Raw genomic sequence first — 23,234 nt, 5'->3', positions numbered from 1 at the left:
ATTCTTAACTGACTGAGCCACCCAGGCACTCCTTCCAATAGGAATTCTTGCCCAGGCACTCTGGTGTCTCTTATAAAGACACTAACCCCATCCTTGGGGCCCACTCTCATGGTCTCTTCTAAACCCACTTAGCTCCCAAAGGCCCCACCTCTAAGGACCATCCCATTGGTGATGCTAGTTTGAATGTTTGTGTGCCCCCCCCACAATTGGGGGAGAGACAATTCAGTTCATGGTGCTGTTTATAATAGAAAACTCCCCATGATAACCTAAGAGGCTTAAATAAAATAGTGGTCTTTCTCTCTCTTACCTGAAAGATTTCTGGAGGCAGTTAGCTGGGCTGTCCCACTGTCCCGAGGATAGGGCCCTTGGTCTTATGGTCCCACTTGGCTTCTGGATGCCTTGCTGACAAATTCAAAATCAGGTATGAGGAACCAAAGCAGGAGTGAAGGATTTAGACCACCATCTAACAGTCTGGGTCTCCAATACCCCCCCAAAAAACTATCTTCATTCAAGGTTCTGTCCTACATGCTACATTTCCATAGAGGGGAAATAGATCATAACAAGACTTTGCTTCATTTTAGCTTATGAGGTAATCTGGAGTGAAAATCAAATGCATTAATGATTTATTCATGTGTGATTTTTTGTGTGTTTGTTTTATAGGCAGAACTAGTTGGGTCTTTGGGTGGGACCTTCTACTTTCACTCCTTGTCACAGGTTGGGCTGCTTCTCATTGATCAAGGGAAGGTGAGTAACTTTGGACTGGGAAGAAAGACTTAAGGGACCGTTGCCCCCAGCCAGGTTTTTGTTAATACTGACACACTTGGATTTTCATATCTGAAATCCATCTAGCTTTTCATTCACCTGTCCATCCATGTATCCATCTACCTAACCAACCAACCATCCACCCATCCATCCATCCATCCATCCAACCATCCACCCACCCATCCATCCAACCACCATCCACCCATCCATCCAACCAACCATCCACCCACCCACCCATCCAACCAACTATCCATCCATCCATCCATCCAGCCATCCAACCAACTATCCATCCATCCATCCATCCATCCATCCATCCATCCATCCAACCATCCACCCACCCATCCATCCAACCAACCAACCATCCACCCATCCATCCAACCAACCATCCACCCACCCACCCATCCACCCACCCAGCACCCACCCACCCACCTATCAGACCTACTTATCCATCTGTCCATCCATCCCTCCCTCGACCTTCCCTCCATCCATTTACCTACTTATCTATCCATTCACCCATCTACCCATGCACCTGCCTACTCAGTCATTCACCCATCTAGTCACCTACCTATTCATCCATGTGCCTGTCTTCCCACTCACAAACTACCACCCTCCTCCCCGTTTCATCTGTTCATTCAGTCATGCACTTGGCAGTATTTAAGTAGTGTCTAGAGGGGCTAAGCACTGTGCTGAACACTAAGGATAAGATACAAAGTGCGGTGTACTTTCGCTGACAATGCACAAGACTGTGTTAAATGCTTCACGCTGAACGCTTTGTTAATGATTATTTTCATGGGTATCCGGAAGATCAGTACCTGACACCTGTGACCTCACGGGTATCATTTAGAATAAGACTAAGTTAAGTAGAGGAGTCAGTCCATGTAAACTGCATTTGAAGAAAAAATATTAAGGCAGAAAAAGGTCAAATACGGTATTACACCCTGCGTAGGTGGGATGTGCTGCTCTGGGGGCTCAGGGGAGCCCCGCTGTCAGGGAGATTCAGGGGGGTTGGGCTGACCTCCGGGGTGGAAGCTCCCACCCTCTGACCACGTGCTGGGTCCCATCCCCTCCCAGAGTGTTTCATTAGCATAGTCCCCGCCCAGAGTGCTCTCATTAGCATCAAGTGCCCGGGCCCTGCTCTGCTCCCGAGTGACTGAGTGACTGCAGAGTCCAGGGTTACCACCTATGCACGATTTCTCAGGCTGCCCACCCGCAATCCCACAGGCTTTGGCTGGCAAGTGTCCACCCTGGGAGGGTGGGCAGATGCACTGTGGGCTTTGGCTGGCGTGTCCACACCTGGGACGGGGGGCGGAGCAAATGAGCTGCGGGCTTCGGAGGCCCGCTCCCTGCACGTTTGCATTCCTAGCCTAAGGTCCGTTGAGGTGCCCCCTAACTACACCCCCTAATTAACTACCCCTCTTTCCCCACCGCCGTGTCCGGGAGGTGGCCACATTGGGGGTCCAGCGCCATCCATCCTGCCCTGGGCGCTGTCTGGCAGCCCAGAAGGAGAGGACAGGGCTTTTCAGCCTCCCACTGTGCACATTGAATGAGGACGAGTTCTGTGTCTGGGGGCCATCCCACGCACTGTGGGGTGTGGAGAAGCCCCCCCACGCCATCCCGGGAGCACCCCCAGTCCTGACATTCCCTCTTATCCCCCCGGGAACATCATCCAGTGTCCCCTGAGGGCAGGGCCGCCCCAAGCTGAGAACACCAGCCCAGATTATAAGGTCTGAAGGAAGTCTCTGAGCAAAGCCCCAAACTCATGGACCCCTGCTACTGCTGAGCCCGTGATTCCTTCTCCCAAATTCCGTGGTCTTTCCTCTCAGGCTAGGTTCGGTTACTCAGAGCACCCCTTGAACAGCAGTTTTGGGCTGCCCTTCGACTACAACGGGACCCTGGGCATCCTCATCACCCCAGGCCAGAAAGGCATTCTAATCTTTTGGTTTGAGAAGAGCCTGTTGGTTTCCAGAAACTCAGGTGAGCCAGGCGCAGGCTCTGGGTGTCCGGCCGGTTTTTCTCTCTCCTACCTCCCATAGACGGGGACCCGCCCATTCTGGATGGCAGTCCTGGCTGTGTCCCATCTCTCCCCTCCCCCCCAGCCCATACCCTGCCCCAGTTTCCTGCCCCCTGGAGTCCTTAGGGCCACTTGGGCAGGGCCTGAAAGTCATCCATCAGTCACCTAGGGCAGAGCCCAAGTCTTCCCTCCAAGAACCACAAGCCTTGTTTTGGCACCAAGGTCAGCGTCCCCGCTTGGACTTCCCCTGGCCAGAGAGAACTCTGAAACAGCACAGCTCCTCCCGCTGGCCTAGCTGAGGAATCCCAGCAATGCCCGCCGGCAAGAATGAGACCAGAAGCAGAAGGCAGTCCCCCCTCCCCCAGGAGGAAAGGGGTACTGTTGGGGACCCCTGGGCACAGGTGTGTCTGCAAGACCACCCACTCTGAGCACCAGCCAGGGTTCCTGAACACAACCGATCCCCACCCTCTTCCCCGCCCTCTCCCACTTCCCTACCCCCGAGCAAGAGAAGGGCTCAGGGCTGGCCCGTCCATTTGGAGAGCTCGTTCGAGAATCTCTCCTTCCTTACACATGTTACCCATACAGTGAAAGGCATTCCATGACGTCCACGCCTCCCTCAGTGAGACAGCCTTTCTCGTGAGCTCTGCAGCTGATGTGCCGCGTTCCTGTCCCATGGGGGTGCACGGGGTTGGTTTTCTGGAACCCAGGCGCCTTCTGCCCCGCACCTCGGTGCTGTGCTTTCCCCCACCAGGTATCATTTGAGTCCCTCACCAAGGCCTGGGCAGGCGGCGGGATCGCTCTGCATTTCAGCAGTGGGGGGGGGGTCCCTTTCCTCGTGACTCCGCTCTGTCGTCTCACAGGTCAGCTCGTCTACCCTGTCCATGTGCGAGAAGGACCGAACACCTTGTATTCGTCCATTTCTGAAGCCAACATCACCATCCACAGCGTTGCTGCCAGTGCGTGCCCTGCCTATGGGTAGTTTTCTAGAAGTGCCTTCTGTGGGGCTTGCTAACCATTGACCCGCTAGACCCCATCCAGCCAAAACCGAACCAGACCAACCTAAACCCAAACCCAGACGTGATTATCGCATATTCGAGAACAATTCCCGGCATAGACTTCTGTCCTCTTGCACCGTGAGGTAGAATGGGGATGGGATGTTGGCTTCCTGGGACCGCTGCAGCCAATGCCCACACACTGGGGGCCTTAGAACGGCAGATGGTCCTGAAATCAAGTGTCAGCAGGGCCGCACTCTGGGCATAGGCTCCAGGGAAGGATCTTCCCCAGGTCTGTCTCCTTGGCTTATAGATAGCTGCACCCCTCCCCCACCCAGTGTCTCCACACTGCGATCCCTTTGTATGCGGTTGTGTCCAAATTCCTCCCCTTTTTACAAGGACACAAGTCCTCCTGGATTCGGACCTACCCCATGGCCTCCTTTTAACTTAATCACCTCTTTAAAGACCTGATCTCCAAATACAGTCACCTTCTGAGGTCCTGGGGGTTAGGACTGCTACATACCTTTTTTGGAAGGGACACATTTCAAGCCATCGCAAAGAGCGTCTCAGGATTTCTTTGCTGCTCCATTGTTGTCCCGCTGCTATCCCTAAAGATGAGCTTCACCTGACTAGTGTTTCTCCTCACACAGCTCCTGAGCTACGAACTTAGAGGCAGAGAGTGGGACACGCTGGGGGGGGGTCACTTGGGTGCTAAGTCAGTGTCTCCCCTGTTTGCCGATCATCCCATAACATCCTACCGTCTGTGTCCCTGTAGCTGTTTAAAGTAACTTAGAGTTACAGAGATCCGTGATATAAAATGCTCTTATAATTAAACCAGTAGTGCATGGTCCTTTAAAGGATTAAAAATATATATATATCCCAAGTACAGTTGAAGTCCCTTGGGGCACCTGGGTGGCTTAGTTGCTTAAGCGTCTGACTCTTGATTTCGGCTTGTGTCATGATCTCAGGGTCATGAGATCGAGCCGTGCATCAGGCTCCGTGCTGAGCGTGGAGCCTGCTTGGGATTCTCTCTCTCCCTCTATCCCTGCCACCACCCCCCCGCTCCACTGCTCGCTCACTGTCTCTTAAAAAAATTATAATAAACTTCTTCTATTTTTTATATTTTTGTCCATTGAAACAACCTCATTTCAATTTCATTTCATCTTGTTGGTCTTTCCTAGATGAATATGAACTGGCAGTTTTAACCCAGGAGAACAATTTGTATTACGGCAGCTTGGGAATCCTGTCAAGTTCTCTAATCAAAGTAGGTAAAATCAAAGTAGTGTTGTTACCCATCAGTGAGGAAATGGTATTGTTCTCAACCCTTTTTTTTTTTTTTTTTTTTTTTTTGAGAGCAAGCAGGTGGTGGGGGCCAGGGGCACAGAGAGAGGTGAAGAGAAATTTTTTTAAAAAGATTTTATTTAGGGGCGCCTGGGTGGCTCAGTTGGTTAAGCGGCTGCCTTCGGCTCAGGTCATGATCCTGGTGTCCTGGGATCGAGTTCCGCATCGGGCTCCTTGCTCGGCAGGGAACCTGCTTCTCCCTCTGCCTCTCCCTGCCTCTCTGCCTGTGCTCGCTCGCTCTCTCTCCCTCTGTCCCTGACAAATAAATAAATAAAATCTTTTTAAAAAATTTTTATTTATTTATTTATTTGATAGAGAGAGAGAGAGACAGAGAGGGAATGCAAGCAGGGGGAGTGGGAGAGGGAGAAGCGGGCTTCCCGCTGAGCAGGGAGCCAGATGTGGGGCTCAGTCCCAGGACCCTGGGATCATGACCTGAGCCGAAATCAAGAGTCGGATGGTTAACCCACTGAGCCAGCCAGGCGCCCTGCTAGTCTCAAACTTCTGTCCTTTTTCTGAAGGCTAGAAATCACTCTAGTTATTGAAACAATCATAGTACTTCAATAACAGTAATAACTTAATTAATATTGAGTTAACATTAATATTGAAAAAATTTAACATTAGTAGTGATTTTAGTGGTTGTGAAAATCACAACAACAGCAGCTAAAACCTATTGAGCCCCGAGAAGATGGCAGATGCTAGTCTGAGCGTTTCCCACCTGTCCCTCATTTAATCCCAATCATCATTTTTTAAAAGATTTTATTTGTTTATTTGACAGAGAGAGAGATCACAAGCAGGCAGAGAGGCAGGCAGAGAAAGAGGGGAAGCAGGCTCCCCACTGAGCAGAGAGCCCAATGCGGGGCTCAATCCCAGGACCCTGAGATCATGACCTGAGCCAAAGGCAGAGGCTTAACCCACTGAGCCATCCAGGCGCCCCCATCATCTTTTTTTTTTTTTTTTTTAGATTTTATTTATTTATTTGTCAGAGAGTGAGAGCACAAGCATGGGGAAACTCAGGCAGAGGAAGAAGCAGGTTTCCCACAGAGTAAGGATCCCGACTCGGGACCATATCCCAGGATCCCAGGACCATGACCTGAGCCGAAGGCAGAGGCCCAACCAACTGAGACACCCAGGCATCCCAATCCCAACCAACATCTTAAGAAGTGGAACCTTAGGGGGGCCTGGCTGGCTCAGTTGGAGAGCATGTGACTATTGATCTCAGGATCATGAGTTTGAGCCCCGGTGGGGGGCTAAAAATAAATAAATAAATAAACTTTAAAAAAAAAAAAGCCAGAAAGAAAAGAAGTAGAGCCTTATATGGTCCTCATTGGACAGACTGGAAAACAGAGGCGCAGAGAGGTAGGAAGTGGTGGCAGGAAGGGGTCATTTCACACTCCCTTAGACATCATGCCTATCTGTTTCTATTTAATTCTCACAAAGCCCCAGGAAGGAGAGCATAGCATCCAACTTTTACAAGGGAGGAAAAACTGAAGTTTGCCTCTTTCCTCAGGCCCCTTAGCTCGTCAGCAGCTGAGCCAGAAAAGTCCTTACGTGTGATGATCCCTACTTTGGTCCTTTTGCTGCTTGAGCTGCAAACACTGTTGTTCCAGAAGGTTGCCTGACATTGGCATAGGATAGGACAAGGAATATAGGGCCGTCTCCTTGAAGCCTTCACCCTGACATTCTGACGCCCAGGGCGTTTTCTGGGTGAGGGTCTGTAGCCTTCGTCCTGACTCTCCAGAGCCATCTAGGACCTGTGCGTAAGTCTAGACTTAGTTCCTGCCTATCCTCTCTGCTGAGGAAAGATGGAGTTTCCATTATTCATCACCAAGGAATGAATGAAGCTGGAGAGCAGGTATTTCCACAAAGTGTGCCGATGATTTTCTTTCTCTGTTTGTTTGTTTGGTCTGCCTTCTTTAAACCTGAAACGTAACGTAAGGTAAAATTGGCATCCTCAAAAATGACTTAGAATGACCTGGGCGCCTGGGTGGCTCAGTGGGTTAAGCCGCTGCCTTCGGCTCAGGTCATGATCTCGGAGTCCTGGGATCGAGTCCCGCATCGGGCTCTCTGCTCAGCAGGGAGCCTGCTTCCTCCTGTCTCTCTGCCTGCCTCTCTGCCTGCTTGTGATCTCTCTCTGTCAAATAAATAAATAAAAATCTTTAAAAAAAAAATTAAAAAAAAAATGACTTAGAATGACCTGATTCCGGGCACCTGGGTGGCTCAGTGGGTTAAGCCTCTGCCTTCAGCTCAGGTCATGATCTCAGGGTCCTGGGATCAAGTCCCACATCGGGCTCTCTGCTCCGCAGGGAGCCTGCTTCCTCCTCTCTCTCTCTCTCTGCTTGCCTCTCTGCCCACTTGTGATCTCTCTCTGTCAAATAAATTAAATCTTTAAAAAAAAAAAAAAAAAAAAAAGAATGACCTGATTCCTGAAATCGCTTTCCTCTTAGTTTGCAGGCCAAAACATCTGGTCCCAGGACGCAGCCCTAATGTTCACTGATGTGGGGAGAATGGAAATACTGACCCCAATCCCCGATTTGATGTTTCCAGCTTTCGATTTCCAGAAGTGTTCTGTGAACATCCAGCCGATTCTCATGGATCCCCAACTCCAAGTTGACGTTTGCAAAGTATGTGATCATTGCTGTTTGGATCAATGTTCTGGGCACTCTTTCCAAAAAAAAAAAAAAAAAAAAAAAGCAAACCTAACAGAGCCAGAGCTGGGCATTTGTGATTGGTAACCACACCCTAAAGCTCTGATGGGTGTTGCTGGGGGAAAACAGGGGACAGGACGGGCACTTATTCCTGAATTTCACCTAAACAACTGAATCTGGCAGCCAGCCACCACTGCCCCCAAAGACTCACCCCCTCGCCTCATGTGGGTTTCATGCCCCTTGTTTCGGATAGAAACATACATCACTTTAGTAGACTCTTTGTAATAAGGAAGCCGGCCAACCCTTAACAATGGTTTGGAAGAGGATAAAACAAATGATGTGCTTGCCGGGGCTGCTTCCTCCTCCAGCAAAGGAACGGTCAGTGTTCTCCGGAATCTGACCTGGAGAGCTCTGAAGAGGGAGGTTTGATTGGGCTCAAGGCTTCCACCTAGCCCTGGGGTCAGCCTTGACCCTCGCTCAAAGCGGGGGGAAATTCTAGAACTATGGAAACATGGATGCATCGATTTTGACTCGTTCTGCGAGTAACAGAAAGTCCCAATCGAATGGGGTTACGCCGCAAAAGCAACTGTTGCCCCGCGCAGCCAGAAAGTCTGATGGGGGAAGACCTCCGGAGAGGCTTGATTTCAGCAACTCGGGTCAGGCCAGCAAGGAGGCAGCTCCTGTCCATCTGTCCATCCTGCCTGCGGGGGTGTTCCCTGCTTCACCCTGAAGATCCATCTAGATGCCGCTGGGAAGCCCTGGGTTCTCATATCGCGGCATCGAGCTGGCAGGTGCAGACGGGCAGCCTCGCACTGTATCCCGGGCAAGAGACAGGGTCTCTCATCCGAGCTCTGCAGATGCCCTGAGAAATCCCCGCCCCCTCGAGTGTCTCCCGCATCTCATTGGCTCAGGGGAGATGACAGGCCCACTCCCGCGCCAATCGCAGGGCTGGGGGTGAGCCCATCAGAGTCCACACCTTCGGATAGCAATGACGTCAGTCCACCAGGCCATCTGCCTAAGGATGAGCCAAGGACCTGTCTGCGGAAGGGGACTGCGCATACCCTGGGGAGGGGACCAGCCGCGGGACAGAAGTAGCACGGTAGCATCTCGGGGCCCCTCCTGAATGCACTCCCGCAGACCCTGGCAATCCCATGGGTCAGAGTGCAGGAGAACCATTTCTTTCACTTTGAATGTTTAAACCGTCCCCAGGGCGGAATCACACATGGCTTTTTTCCGGCGATGAGCACTTTCAGGGTCTCCTCTCTTGGCACTTCCCCGCGCGCAGTGCAGGGCTGTTACCTGCTGTCACCGCGCTGGGCGTGACATCCCCACAACCGCTTTATCTCCCAACCGAACCCTTGTAGCTTTTTGAACAACTTCGCCCATTTTGCCCATCTCTGCCCCCCACTCCTGGCAACCTCCAACCTTTTCTCAGTATCTATGAGTTTGGCTTTTTCATTTCTTTTTTAAAAGATTTTACTTATTTATTTGACACGGAGAGAGAGATCACAAGAAGGTGGAGAGGCAGGCAGAAGAGAGAGAGAGAGAGGAGGAAGCAGGCTTCCCACCAAGTTGAGAGCCCGATGCAGGGCTCCATCCCAGGACCCTGAGATCATGACCTGAGCCAAAGGCAAATGCTTAATGGAAGGAGCCACCTAGGCATCCCCATTTCACAAATTTTATTTATTTTTTTAAAAAAGATTTTATTTATTTATTTGACAGAGATCACAAGTAGGCAGAGAGGCAGGCAAGGGGTGGGGGTGGAGCAGGCTCCCCTCCAAGCAGAGTCCAATGTGGGGCTTGATCCCAGGACCCTGGGATCATGACCTGAACTGAAGGCAAAGGTTTTAACCCACTGAGCCACCCAGGCACCCCCATATCACAAATTTTAATCCATTCATCCATTCATGGACACTTAGGTTGATTTCATGTCTTGACACGGAGCTGCAGTAAATATGGGAGGAGATACCTCTTTAAGACAGTCATTTCATTTCCTATAGATACACACCCAGAAGTGGGATTGCTGGGCCATAGGGTCGCTCTACTTTTAATTTTTTGAGGCAACCCTGGACTGTTTTCCAGCACCCATTTACATTCCCAAGGAAATGCCATCTCGGGGTCTGCCCTGTCCAGCAACCTCATCCCATCTCTCAATGCTCCGAAATCCACGGAATAAGGTCAGTGCTGTGCAATGTGGTGCCCAGCTGACTCGGTGTCCTGTGTCTGCCGGGCCGCTCCCCTTCTGAAGGGCTGCAGAAGAGTCACAGAGAGGTTTCAGGGTGTCCATCTCCAAATGGCCTTTGAATCCATGGCACTTAGTGATCTGAGAAAAAAATGAAAGTGTCTGCGCCACACACCAAGGATATCGATTTATTAAAATACCCTTTTGTGAAATGATGGTGCTGATAGATGGGAGTGTTTTTTTTTTTTTCTTGTTTTCTTGACTTGCCACTGTAAAATATCCATCCCTAGCCATGGGGATTTCCTTGTGGGCTCTTGAAATCCCATGTCTGGAAATTGCTGGTCTTAGGCACACATGGAGGAGAAAAAGAGAGATCGAGAGTGAGCAGTAGTAGGCTTTTGTGCAAATGCTTGGCCCCTTGAACTCTGTTGAGGAAGGCGGCTGTGCCACTAGCAAGAAGTTTTCCCAAATCCCACCAAAAATGACAACAAAATACAAAACAAAAAAAACAAAGCACCCAAACAGCAACTACATAGTATAACAAAACCCATTGATGATGGGTGGCCTGGTGGGCTCAGCTGGAAGAGCGTGTGACTCTTGATCTTGGGGTTGTGAGTTCGAGCCCCACGTTGGGTGTGCAGCCTACTCCAAAACAAAACCCAAAAACGAAAAACTAAAACAGCAAAAAGCCCATGGATGAAAGCTGGGACGGGGCGCCTGGGTGGCTCAGTGGGTTAAGCGTCTGCCTTCGGCTCAGGTCATGATCCCAGAGTCCTGGGATTGAGCCCCACATCGGACTCCCTGCTCAGCGGGAAGCCTGCTTCTCCCTCTCCTTCTGCCTACTACTTTGCCTGCTTATGCTTTCTCTCTGTCAAATAAGTAAATTTAATTTAATTTAAAAAGAGAAGGCTGGGGCAATTACTCAATAATTTGAGTCCACAGGGATATAAATAAGTGACTGAGTAAATAAAGGAGCAGAGACACATCCCCCCTACAGAAGAACTGTGAGTAATGTGCTTGCCTACACTCCCTCCTAGAGGAGTTTAACCCCCGGCCTGAGGCTGGACTGGTCTCGGTCATGTGTGCACAGGCAACAGTCTGGAAAGGGGGAGTAGTCACTTGGTAGTGGAGAAGCCTGGCAGGCACCATATTAGCCGGGAGATAGGATCCACTTCGACAGTCCCGTAGCGAGGGCAGGAAGTCCCAGGTTCTCTTGGCCTTTTCTCCAACCCAGACCTGGAATCAGCCGCTTCTCCAAGAAGCATCTCATTGGCTGGCTGCCTTGCCAGGACAGCAGGAAGCCAATCCGTTTCCTTGAACATGGGGTAAATAAAAGGCAAGATGCAAGCCTTCATCCCATCTTCCCTTGCAACTCTTCCAATGGGTCGGCAAAAAGTAGAAGTGGGAGAGAGTCTATAAAACTCCCCCGGCAAATGTGTGCAGACAAAATGATAGAATGTAGTCTTGCGGCAACCCCAACATCAAAAAGGGCGGCGGCCAGCCCCAGGCGCTGCTGATGGAGGATCAACCACTCGTTGAGTCTTGGCAACGCGATCCAACCCAAGCCCAGCGGATCCAGCTGCCGATCTGCCAGAAGCTCTGAGCACAAAGCAACATGCCTACCTGCGCCAGGAAAATCCAGACCGTGGGAATCTACAGGTCCAGCTTCCTGGGCGCTTCAAAGCTGCATGGAAACGGAAAGAAAGGGATGGGGGGGGGGGCCTGGGGATTGAAGGAGCCTTCGAGAGAACAATGTTTGAAAATGGGCAGGACTAAGTCCCATCACCTAGGGATGCACACATAGCAAGAAAGTGATTGTGGAAAAAGTCAGGTGTTGGGGGGGGCACTTCTGGAGAGAGGAGGCCCTGCGGTGGGGTGATGGGGTGGACCTCGGGTCTTTGGGGGCCTGCAGGATCTAGCCGGGAAGACACTGGCATGAGTAACAGAGTGGAAAGTTCCATCCCTGGGGGAGACCACTGAAGGCCTCCCACCTGCTTGTCCATTCTGCTTTTGGGAACCTGAGTTTGGTTTAATTCATGGATTTGTTCGGCGTTTCTGCCCAGGCGGAACTTCTGGAAGGAGAATTTGACGGCAAAATGTACACCATTGACATGAACAGCAAATTGGAGCTGACCGCCCTGATGATCCCAAGGCCCGGCATGTCCCTGATCCCGCTGGTAAGGCTGCCTCCCGCGTTTGATGGGCGCTCCTGAGACGGGGGGCTCCCCAGGGCCCTAGGCTCTCAGAGTCCCCTGGGGTCCCCAGGGGGAGACCTCGCTCAGGATGCTTTGTAGACATGCCCTGTCCTGCTCCTCAATGACCCTCTGCCTGTCTGGCCTCCTCTCCCGGGACCTGTGCGCCTGGTTCTTCACCCTTCTCCGGGGCTGCCCCACGCTTCCCATAAGCTCCTCTTCCTCTTAGTCTGGCCGGAGCCTGACTCATGCCTTCCCCCAGGCAGCGGGAGATGCTCCAGAGACAGTGGGTCTCCCTGGACCTGAAGCCCAAATGTCCAAGCCTGGACCCCCTCCGGATACAAGTAACAGAGCTGAAAACGGTGGGGGTGGGACGATTAATGCAAGGTCATGGGACAACGTCCAGCCAGCCGGGTCCAGTGCCTGGAAGGGGACACCAGGCTGGCTTGGGCTCTTATCTCAGGCTCTCCTTCCCAGCTCCTCCTGTGCAGGTTGGGCCTCTGGGTCAGGGATCTGCAGCTCTGGGCTGTCTGCAAAGACACAGCTGTGTCTCTGTGTGGTCACAGCTGGGGAGTAGTTGAAGTGTGGCATGTTCGGGAATCAGAGGGGCACCCGCTTTTGCAGAGCAAGCTTGGTTTTCAGTGGGAAGGTGCACGAGGATACGTGTGGATGAGACACGCTCCCCACCCCCCAGCCAGTGGCACCCCTTTGCTCCTACTAGCCCAGAACATCTGTGTGTGCTTCTCCTCTCCGGCCCCTGCCAGGCAATGGTGAGCAACCCCCACTCCCTGGGCCTGCAGGCCATCATCTATGAGGACGGCTACACTTATGACGGGAACACCAAACACAGGCTGGTGAGCTGCGCCCCCCCACCCCGCCCCAGCCCCAGGTGCATGTGAGGAAGGGCACAGCCTTGTGGGCGCCCAGCCCACTGCGGCCACCTTAAGGCACTCCTCGGCCTGACCTTCCTCCCTCCTTCCCTTCCTCGCACACAGCACACAGCAGGGTAAGGTGCTGGGGAATTTGGAGAGGACACAGCCGGGCCCCTCCCCCCAGGCAGGCAGCAGTCTCCCAGGACAAGTGAGGTCTTTAAGATGTCACGGGGATAAGCTCAGAGGCCATGGCAGGGAGCCTAACACAGCCCTGGGGAAATGTAGGTGCTTGGGCAAACCGAGGCATCAGGATGGAGGTGACCTGGGGGACCAGGAGAGGCTTAGCCAAATAGGAGTCTGGAGGGTCCACAGGGGCAAGCCAGGCCTTTTGGTCGCACCACGGGCTTTGTGCTTGACGCCAGAAGCCTAGGGTGGGGTTGGGGGGCTTCCAGGGGGCAAGGGCAAGGTGTCAGTCCACCACGCCAGAGCCTTTGGACCAGTCCTTGCCACCTTCTAAAGAAGAGGGGAGACAGTCACCCCTCACTACAGGTCCTTCAGACAAAGGCAGCAAGGAAATGCAGGGCCTTGGGGTGGTCATTTCCATAAGCTTCTAGAAGTCTTTCACCGGTGGTACTATTAGAATCAGGGGAGGGCTGGGGTGCCTGGGTGGCTCAGTGGGTTAAAGCCTCTGCCTTCGGTTCAGGTCATGATCGCGGGGTCCTGGGATCTAGCCCCGCATCGGGCTCTCTGCTCAGCCGGGAGCCTGCTTCCTCCCCCCCCCCACCCCCCCCCCACCCCCGTCTCTCTACCTGCCTCTCTGCCTACTTGTGATCTCTGTCTGTCAAATAAATAAAATCTTAAAAAAAAAAAAAAAGAATCAGGAGAGGGCTGGACGCTCTCCAGGCTCCTCCTCCCAGGGCCCCGTCCTACCTCAGCCTCCCTCGAGCACAGTTAGGCTGTCCCACTGTTGCAATGCCTGTTTGCCCTTGATTCCACAGAACATTTCCCTGAAGCAGCAGCACCACTGGGGCAGAGCTGACCCCAATTTCACCTCCAGGTATGTGGTCGGTCACCTAGACCAGAGTGGGGAAGGAGTGGCCCAGGCTATCTAAGGGGTTCTCTTAACGGGAACTGGGAACCCGGGGCTAAGATCCAGACTCCCTCCCTCCAAGGACAGTAAGACCAGAATAATTGAAAACAGTTTCTAAGTGGTGGGTTTCTCAAAAAATTAAACCTAAAATTACTATATGATTCAGCAATCCCATTTCTGGGTCTACACTGGAAAGAACGAAAAGCAGGGACTCAAACAGATGCTTGCACACCAGTCTTCATAGCAGTGTGATTTACAGTCACCAAAACATGGAAGCCAGCCCTGTGTCTGCAGACAGATGATTGCGTCAACACAATGGCATCCATCCACGCAAGGGGACATTGCCGAGCCTTAGAAAGGAGGGACGTCCTGCCACCTGCCACGATGTGGACAAACCTTGAAGACATTCAAGTTGCCCAGTGAAATAATCCACTCCTGGAAGAACATGTCTTGCAGGATTCCACTCCCAGGAGGTCCCCAGAGTATGTAGTTCAAAAAGTTTTAATTCTAGATCTAGAGTTTTGTACCACTATATGGTATAATTGAAATTTGCTATGAAAGTAGAACTTAAATATTCTCACCACTACCCCCCAAACAAAGGTAAATATGTGAGGCGATGGGTGTGTTGGGGGGTGGGATCCTTCCACAAAATGCACAGATACCAAATAATTACATTATATACCTTAACGGTCTTACAATTTATCAGTTTTACCTCAGAAAAGTTGAAAAACATAAATAGAAAGTTAAAAAGCAAAGTATGTTGTATGTTATTAATATAGAATGCATGTTCTTCTCTCACACACTTATGGTGAATTTGTTTTAAAATCACTCAATTTTTATATGTACTTGGCCATTAGAAACATCCACCAGACCTCCCAGGAGAGATTTTTTCAGACCACATGCTCAGACTTTAATCCAACAAAACTAGAACTGAACAGCCAGAGAAGTAAAACCAGTAACAACAACACAAAAAACCTTTTCTTGGAAATTAAGAGACACTTTTCTAGATAATCCTTGAATCTTAGAATCCATAGAACACACTTAAAGTACTCAGAGGAAAATGAGTACCCTGAGCACTTTTATTATTAAGGGAGAAGATGGACTAAGGATGCACGAACTAAATATTTAACTTAAAGAACTAGGGGGACCACAAAAAGAAGGGAATTAACAGTGATACAATCTGAAATGTATTAAGTAGAGGCCAAAGAACAGTATCAAGTCACAGTGAGACAAAAGGCTGGTTCTTCAGAAGACCAGGACACTAGATGAGACCCCGTGATCCTGACAAAGAAGGAGAGAATTGAAATGAACATTGGGAATAGAAAATGAAAAGTATGGACACAGAACCCAATGAAAAGAATAGTTGTTGTGGGTGGGGGGGGACTTTCTCAAACTAAAAAGTTCCTGCATAGCGAAGGAAACCATCAACAAAGTGAAAAGGCGACCTGCTGACTGGGAGAAGATACTGAAGAGGCTGATCTCCACAATATGTAAAGAACACACACAACCCAATGGCAACAGCAACAATCTGATTAAAAATGGACAGGAGATTTGAATAGACACTTTTCCAGAGAAGACCTGTAGATGGCCAATAGTACGTGAAGACATGCTCAACGTCACTGATCCTCAGGGAAATAGAAATCAAAACTACAACAAGATACCACCTCACACCTGTTGGAATGGCTGAAATCAACAACACAGCAAACAACAGATGCTGGTGAGGATGTGGAGAAAGGGGGAGCCTCTTGCTCCATTGGTGGGAACGCAAACTGAGGCAGCCAGTCCAGAAGACAATATGGAGTTTTGTCCAAAAGTTAAACATAGATTCACCATACAATCCAGTAATTCCACTTCTGGATATTTATTTGAAGAAAACAAAAACACTAATTTGAAAAGATACATGCACCCCTATGTTTATAGCAGCATTATTTACAGTAGCCAAATTATGGAAGCAACGTAGGTATCCATCTATAGAAGAATGGATAAAGAAGGTGGAGTGTATGTGTACAATGGCATATCACGAGGCCATCAGAGGAATGGACTCTTGCCATTTGTGACGACATGGATAGATCTTGAGGGCATTGTGCTGAGTGAAATAAGGCAGAGAGAGACAAATACCATATGATTTCACTTACACGTGGAATCCAAAGAAACAAAACAAATGAACAAACAAGCAAAACAAAACCAGACTCATAGATGCAGAGAAAAGACTGATGGTTACCAGAGGAGGGGGGTGGTTGGAGGGTGGGCAAAACAGGTGAAGAGGACCAAGAGGTACAAACTAGCAGTTGTGAAATAAGTCACGGTGCTGTAATGTACAGCAGGGGAATATGGTCAGTAAGAATGCACTAACTTGGGGCGCCTGGGTGGCTCAGCGGGTTAAAGCCTCTGCCTTCGGCTCAGGTCATGATCCCAGGGTCCTGGGATCGAGCCCCACGTCGGGCTCTCTGCTCAGCAGGGAGCCTGCTTCCCTTCCTCTCTCTGCCTGCCTCTCTGCCTGCCTCTCTGCCTACCTGTGATCTCTGTCTGTCAAATAATAAATAAATAAAATCTTTAAAAAAAAAAAAGAATGCACTAACTTTGTATGGCGACAGATGATAATGAGGATTATTATGGTGATCGTTTTGCAATGTATATAAGCCTCAAATAACTATGTCATAGACCTGAAACAAATATGGTATTGTATTTCACTTACACCTCAGCGAAAAACAGAGCAAGAAAACATGTATGTAGCTCGGGGATAATGAAATTGCAAGCCAGATGTTTTCAATAGGTTATCATATGTAAATGAACAAAACTGATTCAAGAAGAGGTAGAAACTCAAGGGAGGGTGGGGCCATCATGTAATAGCAGAGGTTCTCTGTCACTGTTTTGGAACAAATGGCTGAGTGGATGGATGAGTAGATGGATGGATGGACAGATGGACAAATGGAGGGATGGATGGATGGATGGATGATGGATAATGGATGGATGATGGATGCATGCATGTATAAATAAATTGATGAGTCAGTGATTATTTTTTTTTTTTTTTTAAAGATTTTATTTATTTGACAGAGAGAAATCACAAGTAGGCAGAGAGGCAGGCAGAGAGAGAGGAGGAAGCAGGCTCCCCGCTGAGCAGAAAGCCCGACGCGGGGCTCGAACCCAGGACCTGGGATCATGACCTGAGCCGAAGGCAGCGGCCCAACCCACTGAGCCACCCAGGCGCCCCATCAGTGATTATTTTTAATACTGACCCTATTTGTGACACAGGTGTGCAATACCACACAATCCCATTGCCTTGCAGCATAAAGAGACCCACAGGATCTACCATCACTCTGGACATAGCCAACAAGGAAATTTCGTGTGTGGACCTCAAGCCACTGGTATGTCCCAAGTTTTTGTTCCATATTCTTTGTTGGTAGTGTTAAGAATGATGGCAGTGGTGGGGGGTGGGCATGGCACATGGGTGACTCAGTCGATTAGGCATCTGACTCTTGATCTCACCTCAGGTCTTAATCTCAGGGTCATGAGTTCAAGCCCCGCGTTGGGCTCCATGCTGGGTGTGGACCCTGCCTTAAAAAAAAAAAAAAAGAAGAATGGCAGTGGGCCTCCTCTATCTTTTCCTTGAGGGGCTGGCTGAGCCCATGCTCAGAATCTGAAAATGGAGGTAATCCCGTCCCAGTTGCCAGGGTCACTCCCTTTCCCCCTGACAGCATTCCCCAGGGTGCCCCCTCATGATTCACTTTCCTCGGAGCAGGTGCATGGATAGTGTTGTCCTTGTTGGACATCCCCAGAACAAGACTCACCGACTCTGGTCACAGCATTCTTCGGTGCTCCAAGAGAACAGAAAACAATATACATCCACACAGAAACCCATGCACAAGTATTCATAGTGATGTTTTCATAATAGTCAAAACGTGGAAGCAACCCAAATGTCTACCTGTGTGTGAATCAATAAACAGATGGGGGCCCATCCTCACACTGGAATTCAGCCTTAGAAAGGAAGGACATCCTGACACCTGCTACAACATAGACCTCAAGGACACTGGGCTCAGAGAAACCAGACCTAGAAGGACACATCCTGCAGGACCCCACTCCCAGAAGGTCCCCAGAGGAGTCCCATCTGCACAGAGAAGAGACCATGGGAGCCAGGGTTGGGGCAGGGGGTGGGGAGTCCATCCTTTGTGGGGAAAGAGTCTCCATGTGGGGAGATGGAAAGTTCTGGAGAAGGATGGGTGTGCTTGATGCCACTGTGATTTGCCCTTCGAAATGGCTAAGATGGTGAATTTTAGGGGTGCCTAGGTGGCTCAGTTGGCTGAGTGTCTGCTTAGGTCACGGGTCCTGGAATTGAGCTCCTACATTGGGATCCCTGGTCCGTGGGAAACCTGCTTCTCCCTCTCCCTCTGCCTGCTGTTTTCCCTGATTGTGCTCTCTCTCTGTCAAATGGATGGATAAAATCTTAAAAAAAAAAAAGATGGCGAATTTTATGTTGTATATATTCTACACCACAATTTTTGTAAAACGATATAAACCTTGCATTCTGTTCCTTGATAAATCCATGTTTGTTTGTTTTTTAAAGATTTTATTTATTTATTTGACAGAGAGAGAGATCACAAGTAGGCAGAGAGGCAGGCAGAGAGAGGGGGGAAAGCAGGCTCCCTGCTGAGCAGAGAGCCGGATGTGGGGCTCGATCCCAGGACCCCGAGATCATGGCCTGAGATGAAGGCAGAGGCTTAACCCACTGAGATACCCAGGCGCCCCAGTCCATGTTTGTTTTAATATAAAGACAATAACGTAAAAACTTAATATAAAAATATAAAGTTTGTCTTAATATGCTTTTAGACTCCCTTTTACATCTCTGAGGGTGACACCATACCCCAGTTTGAGAAGCCCATCTCAGCTTTTTGAGAAGCACAAATAGCTTTTTCCTCTTTTCTCCTGTTTGTTTATTGAAGCCCACCCACTCATTCATTAGTTGGTTCATTCATTCATTCATTCATTCATTCTTCTCTCCAGCCTTCTATATGCCAGGTATTATCCTGCATTTATAAATTGGTTTCTGGTTGGAGCTAAGTGATGGGTGGCACTTAGGCTCACCCCGTAGCTCTGCGAAGGTCTTAGGGCTTGAAAGCTCCAACAGCCAAGCCTGGCTCCAATGAATCCCAGGAGCCTGGGTCACCGTGTCAGGATCTGTGCTCATCATGTCCAGTCTCCCCTGGGTGTGAGTGTTTGCTGTGGCTGGGCCATCAGTGGCCCTCACCGACCCAGGTCAGCGTGTCCGCCTCTCTCCTCCACAGACAGCGTTCATTTCAGTGGGTTGCGACCAGGAAAAAAAGATCGTCATTCAGAAGTAAGTGTGTTGAAGTCAGGTGACATGGTCCTGTCCACTTTTGTATATGTTTAACCTTTCCATAGCAAATAGTCAAATAATGAATATTAATGGTTTAAGTTGGTCTTCTGGCACAGTGGCCTCCCCTCCGTTATCAATTTGGTGATATTTACATTTTTTCCCCTCTTCCCTAATCCTTTGCATGCTCTCTTTCTTTTATGAGTCCCTGAATTCCTCATTTTGATTAAAATTGCTTAGGGTTTGGGTTTTAATTGGTTGCTGAAATGTTGCAGAACTTTGCCTTCAGTATCCATAGTTACCCCCCAGGGAATGCAGCCATGAGAATCCAATTTAAAAAAGAAAAAAAAGCCAGAAGATTGGCCAAATTGCCATACTTTTGCCCCCTCAGGCAGTGGTGTGCTGATAAATGTATAACAATTGGTTCTGGGTGGAGGGGGAGGCCCCAAGTCCAAGCACGTGACAATTCCTGTGGTGTGAAGACGCCCACCCTGTCGATTTCCAACTTCTGCCGGCCCACAAAATTCCAGAAGATTTAACACTTGGCTCTCAGGAGCTAGTCGAGGCAGGCTTCAGCTCTCCACTGCTCTAGAGCAATGATAAACTCAGGCGATGATTTCACCACGTTTCCCCCAAATGGAAACATTTTGTTGAATCAATAAATTGCATAGTTAGGACATGTGTACAGGGAATATTTTTTAAACAATATACAAATAGCTTCTGCCATAAACAGAGTAGGAAGATATTTGTCCCACGTGGAACCAACAAAGGCTTGTATCCAGGCTTTATAAAGAATTCCTACAAATTAATCATTATGAAAAAAAGACAAATTTTTTAAAAAGGGGCAAAAGTCTTGAACAGGCACTTCTGAAAAAGAAAACGTAAAGAAATCCATTTGCTTGGTAAAAGCGCTATAAAGGTGGCCAACCTCACTTAATAGGGAAAAGAAAAAGAAATTTTTCTTAGAGGCCAAATTCACTCACCAGCATGGTGAAATTTATAGAGTGTGGCCAGGAGCAAGGGGCTGGTCAGCACGGGGAGCCCCAGGTAGCCTCCAGAACGCACCAACTTTGTGGGTGGGTAGGTACATTTTTCAGGTGCTTTAGAAAGCACGTCTTTTGACCCCACAATTCCAGTCATGCATGTGGACACTGGCAAGGGTTCCAGAATGTTCTGAGCAGTATTATTCCTAATAGCTTCTAGCTGGAAGCAAGCCAGCTCAAATCCCTCGACAGGAGGATGGACAAACAGGTACGGTGGTTGGATGAACGGACTGTCCCAGCCACGCAAACCATCAAGGCAGAATTGGCTGGATGGGGTTGTAGAAACATGGAACAGAAAGCACAACAGAACACACACAATGTGATTCTAGTCTTTAAAACCCCAAATCAGGCAGAAAGAAACCGTGTTGCCTAAGGAGGCATGCCCGGATCTAATGCTACAAAGAAAATCCAGGAAATGATTGTCTCAAGAGTCAGGACACCCAGCACCTAGGTCTGGGGCTTGGATAATCATTCTCCCACATGAACTCGGGCTCCTTGGGAGACTCTGGGCAGGGAAGATGCAGACTGAGCCTGGAAGTAAGAAAGGACTAAAAAATGAAACCATCCGGGGTGTACGTGTCCAAGGGAAGAATTCACGATCCTTTCGGGGCTGCATGCGGGTAGGGAACTTCTCACCACCTTCTGTCGCTCACAGCGAAATCTCAGCCTGTCAGAACAACATCCTCGACCCCGTGGGCCTTCAGGACAATTACAGCTACGTCATTGAGAGGTGAGCCCAAGCTTTCCGTTCACGCCCTCCCTCCCATGACTGCCCCCTAGCCCCAAAGGCTAATTGGAAATCATTTTTATTTATTTTATTTTTTTTTAATTTTATTTATTTATTTGACAGACAGAGATCACAAATAGGCAAAGAGGCAGGCAGAGAGAGGAAGGGAAGCAGGCTCCCCACTGAGCAGGGAGCCCAATGTGAGGCTCGATCCCAGGACTCTGGGATCATGACCTGAGCCAAAGGCAGAGGCTTAACCCACTGAGCCACCCAGGCACCCTGGAAATCATTTTTAGATTGATATCTGGACTATAGGGAATCTGAGGCGGGGAGGGGACAGGTAGGGGAAGTATGGGTCTGCGGGGAGCCGGTGTGATGTGGCAGGACCCCCAGCCCAGGTCCGCCCAGCTACCAGGCCACCCCGCTGTCATCTTGCCAGCCTCCCACCTGCTCTTGGAGCCTGGGCACCTGCTCACTTGAGCGAGTGGAGGTAGCCAGACCCTGTCAGCTGAGGTGGGAGGGGGGTGAGGGCCAGGGTGACCCTCTGTATGGCGTGGCTGGTCCTGAGTGCCATTGAGAGAGCATGGGGCAGAACTTGGCACTGCCTGGCACCCGAGCACAGAGAGCCCCCGACCCCCAGCACAGGAAGACACGTGTGTGTTTTATACACCACAGCCCCTCAGATATGAGCCAGGAGTCAGGCCCTGTCCACACTCACGGCCAAGGCCCAACCTGGCGCTGCTGGGCTTGCTGACCAGGAAGCCCGCAGTCAGACCTCGTGGGGGCACTGCGGGGTGCGTGAGGCGGGACCTCAGCAAAGACAGGTAAACAGGACACAGGTAGAGATAAGAGACCGTGAGAGACAAGAGAGAGGGACAGAGACAGAGCAAGACAGAGAGAGGGAGAGTTTAAGGAGTCAGTTCACATCAGTGCACAGGTCTGGCACGTGCACAGTCTGATGGGGGAGGCTGTCGGTGTAGGGAACTGTTGCACTGCTGGGCTTTGGGCTGCCGCCCCAGCCAAGGGGGCCCGAGACGTTAACTGCCGCAGGCCTCCACAGGCTCGTTTGGACCATGGCTCTGAATGGCCCTCGCTACCACCCCACCTGTCTCTGCCTAGGGAGGCCTACGACCCCAACTTCCAGGGGCAGAAGGCCAGTGAGGACCTGGTGGTGCAGTACGAGTATGAGAAGCTGGGCTGCCCCAGCCTCGTCTACTGGGACAACCCCTGGAAGCCCGTGGTGGAACTGTAAGACCCCAGGGGGGCCCTCCAATCCCCCCGATATCTCCCACAGCACTCCCTCCTCCCCGCCGGCCTCCCCACCCCTCTCTGTACAGCCTGGACCCCCAGCGGACCCCCTAGGCCCCGCCCTTGCTGTCCCCTCTCCCTGCAATGTCTTTTTTTTTTCTTTTAAGATGTATTTATTTATTAGAGCGAGAGCGAGCACACGAGTGGGGGGAGGGGCAGAGGAGCGAGAAGCTCCGGGGGACTCCATGCGGGCTTGATCTCATGATCTTTCGTGACCTGAGTCGAAACCAGGAGTTGGACACCCAAGCGACTGAACCACCCAGGCGCCCCATCTTCCTGCAATGTCTTACCTCCCGCAGCCATAACGAAATACCACCCACTAGGGGCTTAAATGATGGGCGCTGGTTTTCTCACAGTCCAGGAGGCTGGAGGTCCAAGGTCAGAGTGCGCGCACGGCTGGGTTCGCCGAGGTTCCCTCCTTGTTGTACAGGCGGCCACCTCTGCCTGTGTCCTCAGGTGGTGGAGGGATGGAGGACAGCCATGCTTCTCCTCTCCTCCCAAGAGATCGGGGCCGACCCTTATGACCTCGGTCATACTCAACCACCCCTTTAAAGGCCCCACATCCAAACACAGTCACATGGGGAGCTAGGGCTGCCACGTGGGAGTCTGGGGGGACACGACTTGGCCCATGGCTCTCACGTCACTCCCCCTTCTGTGGACTCTGCTGCCTTCCTTCATCACCGCCCCTGCACACCCCACCGCGCGTAGCTTCCACACTGTCATGGGTGGTCGACCAGCCC

The 23,234-nt window shown here is 50.4% G+C and overlaps 1 protein-coding gene across 2 annotated transcripts in view; it reads left to right on the top strand.

The window, feature by feature from the left end:
- Window positions 1-23,234, top strand: part of CATSPERD (cation channel sperm associated auxiliary subunit delta) — a 47,933-nt gene that overhangs the window by 16,950 nt on the left and 7,749 nt on the right. For both annotated transcript variants that reach the window (XM_047709008.1, XM_047708998.1), the window contains 12 exons: window positions 661-744; window positions 2,586-2,736; window positions 3,634-3,729; window positions 4,947-5,029; window positions 7,551-7,727; window positions 11,997-12,110; window positions 12,890-12,979; window positions 13,996-14,054; window positions 17,374-17,452; window positions 19,367-19,419; window positions 21,115-21,189; window positions 22,306-22,434. In XM_047709008.1, the coding sequence (XP_047564964.1) occupies window positions 661-744; window positions 2,586-2,736; window positions 3,634-3,729; window positions 4,947-5,029; window positions 7,551-7,727; window positions 11,997-12,110; window positions 12,890-12,979; window positions 13,996-14,054; window positions 17,374-17,452; window positions 19,367-19,419; window positions 21,115-21,189; window positions 22,306-22,434 (1,190 nt within the window). The remainder of the gene's footprint in view (window positions 1-660; window positions 745-2,585; window positions 2,737-3,633; window positions 3,730-4,946; window positions 5,030-7,550; window positions 7,728-11,996; window positions 12,111-12,889; window positions 12,980-13,995; window positions 14,055-17,373; window positions 17,453-19,366; window positions 19,420-21,114; window positions 21,190-22,305; window positions 22,435-23,234) is intronic.

Source organism: Lutra lutra, chromosome 1, assembly GCF_902655055.1.
Source record: "Lutra lutra chromosome 1, mLutLut1.2, whole genome shotgun sequence".
Lineage (NCBI taxonomy): Eukaryota > Metazoa > Chordata > Mammalia > Carnivora > Mustelidae > Lutra > Lutra lutra.
This window is presented reverse-complemented; position numbering and strand designations above follow the sequence as displayed.